At 46.2% G+C, this 15,976-nt stretch overlaps 1 protein-coding gene across 1 annotated transcript; it reads left to right on the top strand.

The window, feature by feature from the left end:
• The first annotated feature begins 7,464 nt into the window (after positions 1 to 7,464).
• Fzd1 (frizzled class receptor 1) lies at positions 7,465 to 11,722 on the top strand. Its single transcript, XM_055612962.1, has one exon. The coding sequence runs from the start codon at positions 7,937 to 7,939 to the stop codon at positions 9,887 to 9,889; it is 1,953 nt and encodes a 650-aa protein (XP_055468937.1). The 5' UTR covers positions 7,465 to 7,936; the 3' UTR covers positions 9,890 to 11,722.
• Positions 11,723 to 15,976: the final 4,254 nt, after the last annotated feature.

The following is a 15,976-nucleotide window of genomic DNA, read 5'->3' on the forward strand; positions in this document are numbered from 1 at the left end:
TTCTTCTTCTTCTTCTTCTTCTTCTTCTTCTTCTTCTTCTTCTTCTTTTTCTTTTAGCAACTCTTTAATCTACTTATCTGAGGAGAACAATTTTAGCCTATTGGTTCAGCTCATTTATTCTCTAACCAGCCAGCCTTGTTCTCCACTGTCCTGTTCATCAAGGTGTGACCAGTTCCCTGGACTCTCCATACTTTCCTTTCCTATTCTGTGAAATGGTGATAACAAACTTTTGATTGAAAACTGACAACACAGTAAGCAATTGGTATGCACCACCACAACTATCTTTAATACCATAACATAATAAAATTTTATACTGTACATTCGGATTTGTTGGTACTGCAGATTTTCACCATTGATGTACATTCTACATATACAGTGTTCCTACTGACAGGGTGTGTGTCCCCTGCTCAGGGATGGTCATGAGAATACTTTTGCAGCAACAGCATGCAGTTTCGAAGCCCCAGCCAGGAAAGAGCACACAGCTCCTGTTGTCTGCTGAAACCCCGCTGCTGTGTATAGTTTACTGAGATGACCTTGCTGGTGAGGTCACTCAGAATCTCTCTGGATGACAGTCCCACCAGAGTTCCTTTTGGAAGTAGATCCTGAAGATCCCCCTGTGCCCTTCCTTGCTTGAACTCACAAGTGCCTAAGACACTCTCGGTTACATTTCCAGTACTTTCTCTGGTCTCTGTCTACACCACTGATCTCAGCAATTCTCAGACATATGAATGGGTGTACTGTTATTCGACTAAACTTGGAACATTCTTCCGTACAACAGTGGAGAACATTTGGAAACTAATGAATGTGGGGCGATAATGAGATTAAAGGGGAAATTTCACCATACCAGAACATCATAACAAATCTTTATCTATGGGCACACTTTTCATCCATGTGTGTTTGGTTGCAGCTTATTTTCTGTCTGAGTTAAGTGGTCTATATTAATCTGAAAGGCCTGCAGCACACAGTAATGAATGACCTGGGAGGCCCCTAGGGAAAAGCATACCAGTCCATGCAGTCAGATTTCTCTTACTTCTGTTGCTGGGAACTGAGTGGGAAAGAAAGTCCTTGGTTTAAGTAGACTTTTATTGCATGCCATCTTATCAGATCAACAATGAAGGGAAATTCCTGAAATCAGAGAGCTATGAGAGTTCTAGCAAATTCATTTGGCTGTTGATTAATATTCTGACTTCCAAATGTAAACAAACACACATACCTTTTTGCCATGAAAGCCAGAAGATAAGCAATGCCCATTGACTTGCACGTGAAGGAACTGAGGTTGAATAAAACATGATAGGCTCACCGTGATGGAAGACTGCTTGCCTTTCACCCAGCACTGAGAATGTTCTACTGTGTAATCCTTTCTTTCCATGTAGAATTAAATGTGCGGATAGAGAGCAGAACACCTAAAGGTCTACCCTGAAAAAGATTGCTTCACAGGAAAACTCTATATTGAACTTACTGTTTTATGGCCTTACAGACAGGCATACTTTCTCAAGCTAAAACTGACCACTAGGGTGGCCTGGCTGTTATTATGGTCAAGGATAACGGTCCCTTGACATTGCTCTTATGGTGTTTGCTATCATTCTACTAAAGATTCAAGTGGCTGTCCCAGGGCTATGCTCTTGGATGAATTTTCTATTTTCTAATAAGCTTTCTTTAATTAGACTTCAAAGGCTATGGGTTGCATTGGTTTTCCCTGGTATGCAGCTGGGGTCAGCGTGTGTGGTAACAATATCCAAACCCTCGTTCTGGTCCCCACAGGTGGCTCAACTTCTTACGCTCCAGTTCTTTATCCTGAGTGAGGGTGGCCGCTCTATAATACAACAGGCTTCAGAAGATTAAGTTGGCCTCTATTACAGGATAATTTTTACGGGGAAAATTTCCTTTTTATTTTCTACTTCTGCCTTTTTTAAGTATCAAGAAATCTTTACTCTAAAACGTAAGACACAACAAGGCCATTGCTTTCCTCATACTGCAAACATATAGCTACACACCCCTTCACTTTCAGTTATAATTTCAAGATTCCAAGAATTTGTACCAACATTTTAGGGAATGGATTAACTTTCTGCTTACCTATCCAGGACAAATGAGGAAACTACAAGTAAAGAGGTGGTAAAAAAAATCTCTCAGACGACAATTTTTAAAAATATGTATAAAATTATTTACCCCATGAAAAAGAAACCAAGTGGTCCAGAGGGAGAGCAGAATGTTCCCTCACAGAAGCACATGTCTTCCTTGTTCTCTTAGTTTCTTTCTGTGCCAAATGATTGCACGCCCATCCCCTCCCCCCATCTTACCACCTTACCCACCCAGGCAGGCCTCTTCAAGCACACTAGGCATGAGGTTTAATTTACGGGGTCCCGTCTATCTTTCCTGGCCGGAGCCTCACCAAGGACTGCTTTGTAAATCCAGTAGGAGTGCGCGGATGCTGTGGAGGGAAGTTCTGTCATGTAGTAGACACAATCTCCAACTGCACGGCGACAACAGAACTAATTGGGGAAGAGACGTGGGAAGGGCTCCAGAGTCGGTCCTTTTCAGAATGGAGATGTGCACTCTGCAAAATTCTACTTGATAGATTCATCTCTGAATTCCAAGAAAGTTTGAAGCGACTCTTGGCTCACTTTGTTGGTGAAAATTTAGTGTTGTTTTGCCCTTACATAAAATTTCCTATGATAGGTGTGTGGCACAACTCGCACTTAGACCTGAACAGATATACACAGCTATATGGAATCTAGTTTACCATATTTAAAATGTAAATACGGATACATCATGGCTGACTTAGATGAAGAGTTGGCTTAAGATCTTACTATGAATCAACTACGATAACTCTATGAGGTAAAAGTTGTGATAATCTCCTTTGTTTTATCTTGATATTTATGTTGCTGCTGCAAAGAGAGAGGAGTATACAGTGAGCTTATTTACCTCTGTGGAATCTTATCTTCAACATGCTTACTAGGAATCCGAAGCGCAATGGGGCACGTTTTCTCTTTCTCCTCCTGACACACTTAAGTGATTCAGAAGCGAGAGCCTAAGCTGACTTTCTTACTTCAGCTTTTCTCAAACTGTATTCTACAGAATATTAATGACAAGCAGGATATTGACTCTCTCTCTCTCTCTCTCTCTCTCTCTCTCTTGTGTGTGTGTGTGTGCATGTGCGTGTATAATGTTGGATAGGACAAATTTTTGTTCCCTAAGATAGGGTTTCTCTGTGTAGTCCTGGCTGTCTAAACTCACTTTGTAGCCTAGGCTGGCCTCAAGCTGGCAGAGATCCACCTGCCTCTGCCTCCCTGAGATTACAGCCAATGGGTCTGGCTACAAAGTTTAAAATAAGATTTATTCCCCCCTTTACTTTAGCACTTCCCACAAACTTTAGACTACCATAAATCTCCAATGAGGACATAGTGTATGGTGCTTTTTCAAATTTCTTTCAACAAACTTATTTTACAGAACACCCTTAGGGAAGATCATGTATTGCACAGATGACAATTTGGAAAATGCTGGTCTAACTCAACAGTGAATCTAATTGTTTCACTGACACACATATCCTCGTATAGAAAACTATTTTAAAGACTAAAGAGTCACCATGATCTGCCCCTAGAAACTGAGTTTTCTTCTGTAAGTTTTAGAGTAGGCGCGTTCACAGATTGCACTCTATGACCTTGGTCAGATTCAAGGCCTACTTGGATACTTTCTGTCTTTGGGAATTTAGAATGGTTAAACACCATGAGATACATACAGATTCATCTGCTAAAGATGGCTAATGATTAATAGTCACAACAAAATACAGTTCAGGCAACACAATGCAGGTAAAGCAATGTCAAAAAAGCATCCAAAAGAGAGCCTCATAAATATAGTCTTGATGCATAATATAGTTTCTGATTTTCAATGTTGGCTTCCATGCCTGTCATCCAAAAGCAACAAATCTCTTAAAAGTGAGTCCCCTGGGTTGCTCTGGAAGCATCTACCTAATTGCTGAGTCCCTGTACAGGAAACTGTATGCAGCTGACCCTAAGCCACCAGTAGTAACTTACAGTCCACATCCAATCATCATACTCAGTTTGAGAGTCTTCATACTACTTAAGAAAGCTCTGCTAAAATGAGATCTTTGAAATAAAAAACATTGTAGCTGATTCTGATGCCTGCCAAAGCAGTACCAAGGAGAAATCAGATAATGTTTATTAGGTTATGCTGGAGTAATTGAGATGTTTTATTACCAAGGCCATAACAGTTCATACTGATTTAGTGATTTTTCCTCTGTGGATCTCAAAGCTTTTCACATCCCCAGAAAATGATTTTTTCAATACAGTGCTAGCTCAAGTTTCTTTGCTGATTTTTGTCTTCCCCACTGTACCACCATCTCAGCCGACTTCTTCTATAATCTGAGTTGGTGCTGGTAGCCATGGGACCACACTTACTGATTCTTTGCTTTTTTAAAACTTATTTTATTTTTTACTTTAGTAGCTTTTTCTGTGTCATTTCTGCTTAATATGTGAAGTGTTCTGTTGGCACAACAAATAAATAGGAAATCTACTTTGGTGGACTTAAGCCTGAAAGGCAACTGTCAGAAAATGATTTCTTTCCAAATTTCACGTGGTCTTTTCTATGTGATCAATTTAAGGAAAATAATCTATAGAAAACTGGCTTTAAAAATAATACCAAGAATTATAGTTGCTTGAAAGACTATTTCAGCTGATGAAACCCAAGACAGACAAGCCATTAACCTGAAGCGTGATATCCCTTAACGTATCTAGACCCGGTGCCCTTAATTGTAAACCATGGAATAACCTAGTTCCTAGATGATGTCATTGGTTTGATGGAGGCTTCAGGTTCTGGATATGATAAGAATGGCGAGTTCTTATCAAGAAAGTTCGGGGATTTCATTAGAACAGCCTTTTACGCTCTCCTGTGTGTGCTGTGCCCTCTCCCTGCGGGGCTAACGTGGCAGCACCGGTAAGAGCTTAATTTATATGATGCCTCTTGGTAGTTCATACATTTGAATAAACTCGCATCTCACCTAGCGCAGTCAGCCAAATGCCCTTGAAAGAACAGAGCACAAGACAGATAGTCTTTAAAAGAGATGTCCAAGAAGATAGAGGTGGCTTAGGAAGGAGCCTGAGGGTACGGGGTACTGTTAGCAGAGATGAGTAGGTGTCAGGGTGGACGGTGAGAGAAGCAGTCCCTGGGAGCTTGTGGACCACAGGATGCTTTTAGGAAGATGAAATGAACAGTTAATAGGAGTGTTCAGAAGACCCCAGAGAGGACCTGAGCTTCCCCTACATTCAGCACCCCCCATTTTAGCTGCTATCTTGTCATATATTTAGTACCTGTTGCTCTTTAAAAACGCTAGCAATTAAACAAATATTTTTTTTCCTTCCTTCAGAAATACTTTAAAACAAGCCAGACAGGACGGTGTAGACCTATAATCCCGGCTACTCAGAAAGCTGAGGCAGGAGGATAGTAAGTGTTACGTCAGCTCCTGTGCAAAGACTCAAGTTTTAAAGTGAATATTAAGGCTTCTATGAATAGTCATAAAATGAGCCGGGCTGTGGTGGTGCACACCTTTAATCCCAGCACCTGGGAGGCAGAGGCGGGTGGATCTCTGTGAGTTCGAGGCCAGATGATCTACAAAGTGAGTTCCAGGATAGTCAGGGCTGTGACACAGAGGAACCATGTCTCCCAACAACAACCCTCCCCCCACAAAAAGATAATGTATCTATGAGACAAATCGATGTCATTCTGCTTTGATATGTCGCGGTATGACTGCAGGTTCCCTCAGACACCAGCGTGGTGACAGACTGCGCAGTTCCTGTTAGGATGCAGATGAGCCCCATCTCCGTGACAGCTCGAGCCCTGCTCCTGCTTTCAGTCACCCTGGAGCCACTTCCTGCCTCTATGGGGGAAAATCACCTGCAATAGCTCTCTACTGTTTGAACTGTTTGGCTCCTGCTTCTTTGTATGAGCTGAGGTGCCTTCTCTGTACTTTCATGCCCAGGGCATGCACACTCTCCTTTCCTGCCTCACAGAAACTTAATCCTTTTTTTTTTTTTTTTTTTTTTAGCTTCTTTCTTTTGCACTTTGCATCTGTCGCTCCTTAGAACCCTTCCCACTCCGTGTCTCCAGTGTCAGCTGGCCATTTGTCTCCCTTGTGCCCTTTGGTCATGGACATTGTCATCACTGGTTTACATTCCTGTGCCCACTGTACTATGCCCTCCTTTAAGTATGTACCAGGGCTTCACCTGTGTCCCCTCCCTCCTGAGACAGTGGTCACTGTATAATGGATGTGTGGTAGCTAATGAACAAATGAATACACACACACACACACACACACACACACATATATTTACACATATATATTATTGGGCAACAGTCTCCTGACATACGTCTAATCAAAGGGGGAAATCCTGATAAACCTTGCAAGAAAAACACGCAAGTGTATCTGCTGAGACAGACTGTCCTGTTTTACGCTGAACGTGTGTGGTTGGCCCTTTGCTTTCAGACTCCGTTTAGGAGTGTGTTTTGTCTTTCGGACTAATACCTTCAGCTAGAGTACTTCCCCGCGGAGGAGGAACTTAAATGGCTCAGGTCTCAGGAGTTCCCACCAGACCCTGCAGTACTGCCCCCAGAGTTCAGAGGGGACCCCCGAAGGGTCCGGGATTGCTCCTCCGGTCTGGCTGGGCAGCTCCTGTGTCTCACGCCGGGGCACTCGGAGCTTTGATTCCCAAGCTTTTTGCTCTAACATTTCATGGATAGCTGGCTGGCCTTTACTTCTGTCTCTCGGCTCCATTAAAGAAAAGGGGGAAAGTTTGACTGCACGAGGCATACTGCTCATAGAAGGCGCATCTGGGCGGACGTTTCACACCCCACCAAACTTTGTGTTCTGTTGTTTTCATTGACAGCGATCCGGGAAATGGCGCGTCCGAAGCCCGCCAAGCCCAAGCCTGTGAGCTCCGAGGTTTATTGGAGTCATATTCTAAACAAAACCCCGACAGACTTGAACTCAGAGGAAACCCGACTCTCAAGCCAGGGGCATGCATTCAGAACGCAGCGCTCAAAGTAGCTGTTGTGTGACCGGAGTCAGGGGCAGGATTTGGAAAATGTGGAGACAGATAAAAAGCAGGGCAGAGCTGAATCCCGGGGCCCGCCGATTCCTAGTCTTATCTCCAGCAGCCTGTGGGACCGTCCTCTCGCTTGCCCTCGCCCTTTCTTCCGCCAAAGCTAAAGCAACCCAGCCCGTCCCGCTTCACAGCTACCCTTTGTGCCAGAGCGGTGCCTCTGCCGCTACCGCCACCACTTCCTCCTCCTCCTCCCGCCTGCTGTCGCCTCCAGCCGGGGCGAGGAGGGAAAGGGCTCCCTCTGCGCTGGGGAGCGAGTGCTGCGATTGGGCGACGGTCCCTGAGCCTCCGGCTCGGCGTCGGTTTCAAGGCTCCTCCCTCCCGGTGAAAGACAGACCGCGGGGCGCCTAGAAACCGGTCGGAGGGCGCGCGAGGGAGAGGAGAGGCAGCGAGTTGAGGGATTGACACAAATGGTCAGGCGGCGGCGGCGGAGGAGGAGGCGGAGGCGCAGGGGGGACCCGAGGCGGCTGGGCTGCCGAGAGTTGCGCGCTCCTCTTCCCGGCTGCGGCCAGTGAGCGCGGCGCCGCGGGCCGGGGACGACGACGAGGAGGAGGAGGAGGAGGAGGAGGAGGAGGGACGCGACCCCGGCGCGCCCGGACCCACTCGCCCCCTCCTCGCCGCCCCGCGCTTCATGAACCGCAAGTTTCCGCGGCGGCGGCGGAGGCGGCGGCTGCGGGGCGCGGAGCGGGATCCCGGGGAGCGGGCGGAGCGCGGCCGCGGCCCGACGGAGGGCACGGGCGGGGACCCGACCGCCCCGAACGCCGGACGAGCCGCCGCCGCCGCCAGCCCCAGCCGACCGGCGCCGGGGAGGGAGCCCAGAAAGTATGGCTGAGGAGGCGGCGCCTCGCCGGTCCCCCGCCGCCGGGCCGCCGAGCTGGGAAGTTTGCGCCCGGGCGGTCCCGGGCCGGCGGGAGCCGCTGGCGAGCCGGGACCCGGCCGGCCGCCGCCGCCCCCGGGCTGACCCCCGGCGCCGGGCCGGAGGGCTGCCGCTGCTGCTGCTTTGGCTGCTGGAGGCCCCGCTGCTGCTGGGGGTCCGAGCGCAGGCGGCGGGCCAGGTGGCCGGGCCGGGCCAGCAAGCCCCACCGCCGCCGCCGCCGCCGCCCCAGCCTCAGCCTCAGCAGAGCGGGCAGCCGTACAACGGCGAGCGGGGCATCTCCATCCCGGACCACGGCTACTGCCAGCCCATCTCCATCCCGCTGTGCACGGACATAGCCTACAACCAGACCATCATGCCCAACCTGCTGGGCCACACCAACCAGGAGGACGCGGGCCTGGAGGTGCACCAGTTCTACCCGCTGGTGAAGGTGCAGTGCTCGGCCGAGCTCAAGTTCTTCCTGTGCTCCATGTACGCGCCCGTGTGCACCGTGCTGGAGCAGGCGCTGCCGCCCTGCCGCTCCCTGTGCGAGCGCGCGCGCCAGGGCTGCGAGGCGCTCATGAACAAGTTCGGCTTCCAGTGGCCGGACACGCTCAAGTGCGAGAAGTTCCCGGTGCACGGCGCGGGGGAGCTGTGCGTGGGCCAGAACACGTCCGACAAAGGCACCCCGACCCCCTCCCTGCTGCCGGAGTTCTGGACCAGCAACCCGCAGCACGGCGGCGGCGGCGGCTACCGGGGCGGCTACCCGGGGGGCGCCGGCCCCCTGGAGCGGGGCAAGTTCTCCTGCCCTCGCGCCCTCCGGGTGCCCTCGTACCTCAACTACCACTTCCTCGGGGAGAAGGACTGCGGCGCGCCCTGCGAGCCCACCAAGGTGTACGGGCTCATGTACTTCGGGCCCGAGGAGCTGCGCTTCTCGCGCACTTGGATAGGCATCTGGTCCGTGCTGTGCTGCGCCTCCACGCTCTTCACGGTGCTCACGTACCTCGTGGACATGCGGCGCTTCAGCTACCCGGAACGGCCCATCATTTTCCTCTCCGGCTGCTACACCGCCGTGGCCGTGGCCTACATCGCCGGCTTCCTGCTGGAGGATCGGGTGGTGTGTAACGACAAGTTTGCCGAGGACGGGGCGCGCACGGTGGCGCAGGGCACCAAGAAGGAGGGCTGCACCATCCTCTTTATGATGCTCTACTTCTTCAGCATGGCCAGCTCCATCTGGTGGGTGATCCTGTCCCTCACCTGGTTCCTGGCGGCCGGCATGAAGTGGGGCCACGAGGCCATCGAGGCCAACTCGCAGTACTTCCACCTGGCCGCCTGGGCCGTGCCCGCCATCAAAACCATAACCATCCTGGCGCTGGGCCAGGTGGACGGCGACGTGCTGAGCGGCGTGTGCTTCGTGGGCCTCAACAACGTGGACGCGCTGCGCGGCTTCGTGCTGGCGCCCCTGTTCGTCTACCTGTTCATCGGCACGTCCTTCCTGCTGGCCGGCTTCGTGTCCCTCTTCCGCATCCGCACCATCATGAAGCACGACGGCACCAAGACGGAGAAGCTGGAGAAGCTCATGGTGCGCATCGGGGTCTTCTCGGTGCTCTACACCGTGCCGGCCACCATCGTCATCGCCTGCTACTTCTACGAGCAGGCCTTCCGGGACCAGTGGGAGCGCAGCTGGGTGGCCCAGAGCTGCAAGAGCTATGCCATCCCCTGCCCTCACCTCCAGGGGGGCGGGGGCGCGCCCCCGCACCCACCCATGAGCCCCGACTTTACAGTCTTCATGATCAAGTATCTCATGACGCTGATCGTGGGCATCACCTCGGGCTTCTGGATCTGGTCCGGCAAGACGCTGAACTCCTGGAGGAAGTTCTACACGAGGCTCACCAACAGCAAACAGGGGGAGACCACCGTCTGAGACCCGGTCTCTCACCTTCCCCAGCTCTTGGCAGGATCCCAGCCATCGCCCGAGGGCCGGCCCGAGGAATTCCTGCCAAGGCTGGCCGCTCCGGGCCTTCCCGCTAGACACGCACTCTCGCAGGCTCCACAGCACAGCTCACGCAAAAGCCTCCGTCCCTGGGGTAAAGGAACTAGAGGGCCCAGCTGCCAGAGGGGTGTGTGTGAGTGTCTGGGGGTGTGGGGGGTGGACCATCTCTCTAGCCCTCGCTCTGATACCAGGACTGTGCGCTTTTATGATTGTAAATAACCCGTGTATGATTTTTGTAAGTATATTTGTATTTAAAGACCACCGAACACGCGATTTTCTTTTCTTTAAAAAAAAAAAAAGTTTAATTATTTAGGGCGGTTTAAGCATTTGAAGCTTTTCTCGCTTTTCCTTTTCTGAGGACAGCAGAGGAGGTAAACCGAGGCACACTTGCTGAGTGCTCTGCCTTGTGCCCTCAGCCCTGTCGTGGGAGCGTGGGCCTGCCTTTCACACTGTGGGCTGTGACGGGGGCGGCGTCTCTAGGGTCCTCGCCCATCGCTTCCTTCAGCTTCTCCCCACCTCACGCTCCCTCCCTCCTTGCAGTGGGAACTTTCAAGGTGCAGACGCCACAAGAGTTTCCAGATCCCGAGGTGGGCCCCGCCCATTCCAGTTCCTCTTTTCAGCGGCCGATTGAGGAGGGCTGTCCCTGTGACTCCCTGATGCCAGTTATTTGAGAACCACCTTCCAACTTCATTATCGATCCAGCCTCCCCTCCGCCCTGGCGTCCGTCGCCCAGATTCTCCCCCCTTCCACCTAAACTGGTCAAAGAGTGAGTGCAGTAACCAACGCCAAACTTTGGAAAGTCTGACCTTTTGGGGATGAGCTTATTTTACTCGCTAGTGTCTGGAGCCTGCTATGAGTTTGGCCAGCATCGCGGAAAGACAGGGCTAGTGAGATTGCTTTGTGTGGGTTGGGAGAGACTGGCGAGAGAGGCTAGAAAGTGTTAGTTCTGAATGCGTTCTGATGGATGGCAACTTGCTTTCCCCCTTGCAATGCTGCCTGCGTTTAGATCTTACCCTGCCATGAAATGGAGACCTTGAGGTCACCGGGAAAGCCTGGTGAAGAAGTTGATCCCTGCCTTCCATAACATAGCCAGAATATGAGAATGGAAGGAGCTTTTCAGTGGAGCTGAGTGGAGCTTTCATTTGGAGTTCCTCAAAATGAAATGCTGTTTTTATTTTTATTTTTTTTCTGGTTTTAATCAAATTGTTATTAGACACATATCAAACTTTACAACCTAAAAGTTGTACACTGTCAACGTATTATGGTTACCCAGCAACACATTCTGAGGAAGGAACAATCCGCGCCCCCACGCATAGCCTGGTAAGACTTGTGAAGACAGAGGAGGTGGACTGATGGCTGGGTGAGGGAAGGAGACGTGATCTGGAGTGCATGCCGAAGGGAAGACTGTACGGTCCTGCTGCCTCCCAGCCTTTGTGCTCCTGTTTGGATTTACAGCAGTGTGTCAAGTGTAAATCTCTCAAAGCCATTTGAAAAGATTCACTTTAGTTCTCTATGAAGAAGAGGAGAAAAGCAATCCTCCTGATTGTAGCGTTTAAACTATATTAAGAGTTTATCAAAAATGCCGGTACATCAGACCTAAATTTATCTACGTCTGTCATACCCTAAAATGACAATGGTTTTTTGAATTTGGTATGCATTATTATTATTAATTATTATTATTATTCTCACCACCATGAGATCATCTATATTTATAGAGGAATAGAAGTTTATATATATTAAATGCCATATTTTTAATTTCGCAAATAAAAAAAATGAAAGTTTTGTACGAAATTACATTGTTTTGTGCCTGAAAAAAAAATAGACCTATCTGAAATGTCTTTACATCTTATAATGCCTCACAACCAACCCACAATACAAACCTAAAGATTCAGTGAGAAAGTCTGCCTTTCCATCCTTCCAAAGAACAGCCAGCCTGCCTTCTGAGTGGCATTTGTAAAGTCCAGCACGAAGGCTGTGTTTATGAAAGCAGAAAATAGAAGGTTTCCATTTTTTTAACCAAACAATATCATTATTAAACTGTAACTCTAATTTTAGCAATGAAACTTTTTTTTTCTTTCAAGAGACACATTCACATGGCTTTTGTTATATGGAGGTCTATCCTTCAGTTGCTGCCTTTGTGATGGCCTTTGAGCTATTGTCTTATCTTTTCTGTTCATTACCTTGCACTTTCCAAAACCCATAAGCCCCATAAGCAGGCAATGAGTAAGTGGCTGATGGATGACTCAGTTCGTAAGCATCTTGAGACGGTAGCAGGCTGTGGAAGTCTTAATTATTTACTTCTAAAGATTCCATTTTCATGCTGTTCAAAGACCCCTTCACTTAGGAATTTGCTAGTTGACATACTGTTCCTCAGAATTTCTATGCATGTGTGTTCATATGTCTGCACACACACATGTGACTATATATACTCTAATTTTTAAAATAGAAATAACAGTTTACATTTTACAACATGGAAACAATATGAGAAATGGAACCCTAGTGGAAAACGTCAAATATCTGGAGATTAACATTGTCTTGATTATATTTTTCAATACTTTTTAAAATAAAAGGACAAAGGTCTGAAAAAGAAGACCATTAATACACTAGAGTGACTTCCATCATTGTCAGGAAATTAAGTCATAAGTCTTAATTCATTTTAAGACATTTAAATTTTTAATTTAATGGAAATATACCATTTTAAATAGCAAAAAGCAATTCTTCCCTTTTTTGCTACATTAATAGAAAAGATGGTATTTGAAAAGCTTTTATATAGAGATACACATGAAAAAAAAAAAACAGTAATTCTTTAGCCAAATTAGAATGGCTCAATAGGTATTATGTAACTCTGGGGAAAAAAATTAAGACAATTAAATTCTATCCCAGGAATAAATGTCAAAAACAGTCTTATTGTGGGTGTCCTTAAAATGATACAGGTGTGAATTTTACACAGAAAGGTTTTATATTCTGTATTCAAATGCTCAAACAGTATTTTAATTCACTGCCAGGCTTTCTTTTCAGAAAGCAATTTATTTTAAGGTATGTGAGATACATAAAACCAGGGAGGTTTTTGTTTGATTTGGTTTGGCTTTGCTTTATTCAGTATTGATGGCAAAATAGAACTTACCTGGGAAACCATAAGGTCACTGACGATATGATCCCATTAAGATGCTGTTTCCATGACAAACCCTATTTTCAGATGGTTTGATAGGCCTGGATTTTTTTTTAAGCCAGCTATCTCCTGGAGTCAATCTCCCACCTCCCCTCACCCCCCAAAACACACAGTGTACTTGATTTAGCTTTTACAGAATATGTGAAGGTAACATGAAAACCTTCTGATGCTCATAATTTTTTTCACCTAAATTTTATGGAGACAAAAAATATTTATTTTTTTATCTCAGAGGCAGGCAGTGCCAAGCACGTATATGCAAAAGAACCAGAGGGGATATTTTGGCTGTTCTGCAATGGTCTCTTGTTAGCAAGAGTTTAGAGTCCTGGTCCTTTTGTCTCCTCTGTGAGCACTGAAGCCTTCTGCCATACATACATTATTAGTAAAGATGCAGCGTTTAACTAGGAAAAGAGAGGACCAGAGTTGTATGACATTGAATAACCTTGACACATTTCAGATGGTGGTTTCCTATGTAACCGGAGTCCAAGAAATTGAAAACAAAACATGGTCGCTATATATGTCTACATGTGACCCTAGTAATATTCTCACTGAATACTTCTTAAAACACACCAGTCTCAAAGTCTGGCAGGATTGACCTGTGGGAACACAAATCAGGCATGGTCTGCAACACATGGGTAACTTAAAAGGAATTGTAATGTGACAGACATTCACAGTCTGTACACTGAGGCCTTTACATTTGCAATAATGTCTTAGAAGAGACTGCCAAGCAGGTGTCAGTAACTCTTCAGAAAGGAAAAACAGCATTTGAGCTTCACTGTGGCTCAAAATTCCCTTCAGATTTATGATTGAGGGAACTGGGCATTTCTGTTCACTCGGATCTTACCTTTCTTGAAGGGACATGTCAAGCTATAGCAATTACTGTGACAAAGCAGTGTGTTTAGAACCTGGCAATTAAAGCATAATCTCCAGATCAATTTTCCTTTAGTTTTATCATAGTGGAAAGTGTCTTATGCCACTGTAGACTCAAGTTGCCTCAGAATAATTCCTTTGGAGAATTTTGTTTACAGATCCTTATGGGAATCTTAATAACCCGTTAAATGAAGGGTTTCTCACAGAAATCTTTCTCATGTGATAAAGTCAAGTATTACTCTGTAACCATGTGAACATACAATTTTTTTTGCATTATAATTAGTTTTAGATCCTAAAGTTCCTTGAAAAAAAATAAGGTGCCACTTCCAATACAGATTAATTTCTTTGAGATGTTCATAATCTAAAGAGATACAGAACTCAAGTAATGTTGAGTTTTCCTTATTTAACATTGGCATACTAATTGAAAGGAAAATAGAGTATTCAAATAGAATTTATTTGCATATTTTACACACACCTTTTCTAAAAGGTGAACTTGACACTTGAAAACAATTTTTAAGTTTTATTGTTTATAATATGCGTATTTCATACAACACTCCCAAGAAACTTCATCCACAGTGTGGACTTTCAAAACATGTTCATAGCAATGCAGTGACATCAAAAGAACTGTTGGTGCTGCTTTGAGATAGTTCTTTGTGGCATGGATTTCTTTTCTTCCCTTTAAACCAAAAAACAAAAACCAAGTATCCATCTAATTTGTAGATATCTCCATGTTTCAGATCTCAGTGCTTGTTTGAATTAGATTTGTAGGGGAATAACTACAGCATTTCCCCATATACAAAATGAGGCCCTTATTGCCTTTCAAGGTGGCAGCATGTCCGCATTACATGCAGTGCTCCGAGACACCCTGAGCTCTCGTCCTTGGAATTGGCTTGTCTTCACAACTCGCAGTACCCAGAAGCCATGCTGTCTGGCTGATGCCCTTTTCCCATACCACGTGCTCCTTGAGTGATAGGATTTATTTTTCTTTAGAAGTAGATTTAAGCTGGGGCGTGGTGATTCAGACCTACAATCCCAGCACTAGCAAGGCAGTTTTAGGAGTATTAAGAATTCCAGATCACCCTGGGTGAGAGAGAGAGAGAGACCCCGTCTAAATAAATAATTAAACAGCAGGTTTAGAGACTATTCTCCACCTTATAATTCCAACTCTTAACAAATAGTTTTCAATGTTAATTTTAATAATTACCTTGTCAAAACTTGTATTTCCATAGGGTAGTCAACCATCCGAGTTTCTTCAGGACAGAGAAACTGTAGTAGTAATTTTTTTTTAAGTTCTGAACAAACAGGTAGTTGAAACTTGTGTCATGGATTAAGCTACGCTCCCATAAAATAACGAAAAAATGTATATGCTGGATAAATGTGAGCAAAGTACAATGACGACGTGTAATAAAAACAATTTTTTATATTTTCTTAAAAGCTCATAAGTTGGTCACAACATTCAAAGGGGGCTGCTGCAGCTGTACTGGTTCTTGCTGTGACCGGATGGAAAGCCATTAAACTCAGGCCTTTGTGACATGTCTTCATAGGAAGTACCAGTCGACGAAAGTTGAGTTGGATGCGGTGCTAGCATGGAACAAACCATGATAGACACACTGGACAGTGAAGAAATGGGCATGGACACGGGAGTCTCACCAGACACTCAACTTTGTTTTGCTATTCGAGAAACCTGGTTAAACATCTAGTTTTTACAAAAGAGTCTCATATATATTTTCTTGGCCTGTTTTTGTTTTGTTTTGTTTTAATTGGCATTAACAGTTATCAGAGTGTGGGGAACTATGGAGCTTTTGCATGTTTACATTTCTTTCATTTTTCTTTATTATAAAAGCAATCCATTGGAGAAAGATTACACACTCCAATGGAAATCACTACAAATGGTTGCATACACCTACACCAATTTAACCGTCAAACTTTTTTTCACATTCTCTTCCCAAACTAAAAACTATCTGCAAAGAGGAAAAAGATGT

The sequence above is a fragment of the Psammomys obesus genome, unplaced genomic scaffold, assembly GCF_907164565.1.
Source record: "Psammomys obesus unplaced genomic scaffold, mPsaObe1.curated_primary_1811, whole genome shotgun sequence".
NCBI classification, from domain to species: domain Eukaryota; kingdom Metazoa; phylum Chordata; class Mammalia; order Rodentia; family Muridae; genus Psammomys; species Psammomys obesus.

Bases quoted from the DNA above. Each gene is read 5' to 3' on its own strand.
- Fzd1 (XM_055612962.1), top strand. From the start codon at position 7,937: ATGGCTGAGGAGGCGGCGCCTCGCCGGTCCCCCGCCGCCGGGCCGCCG.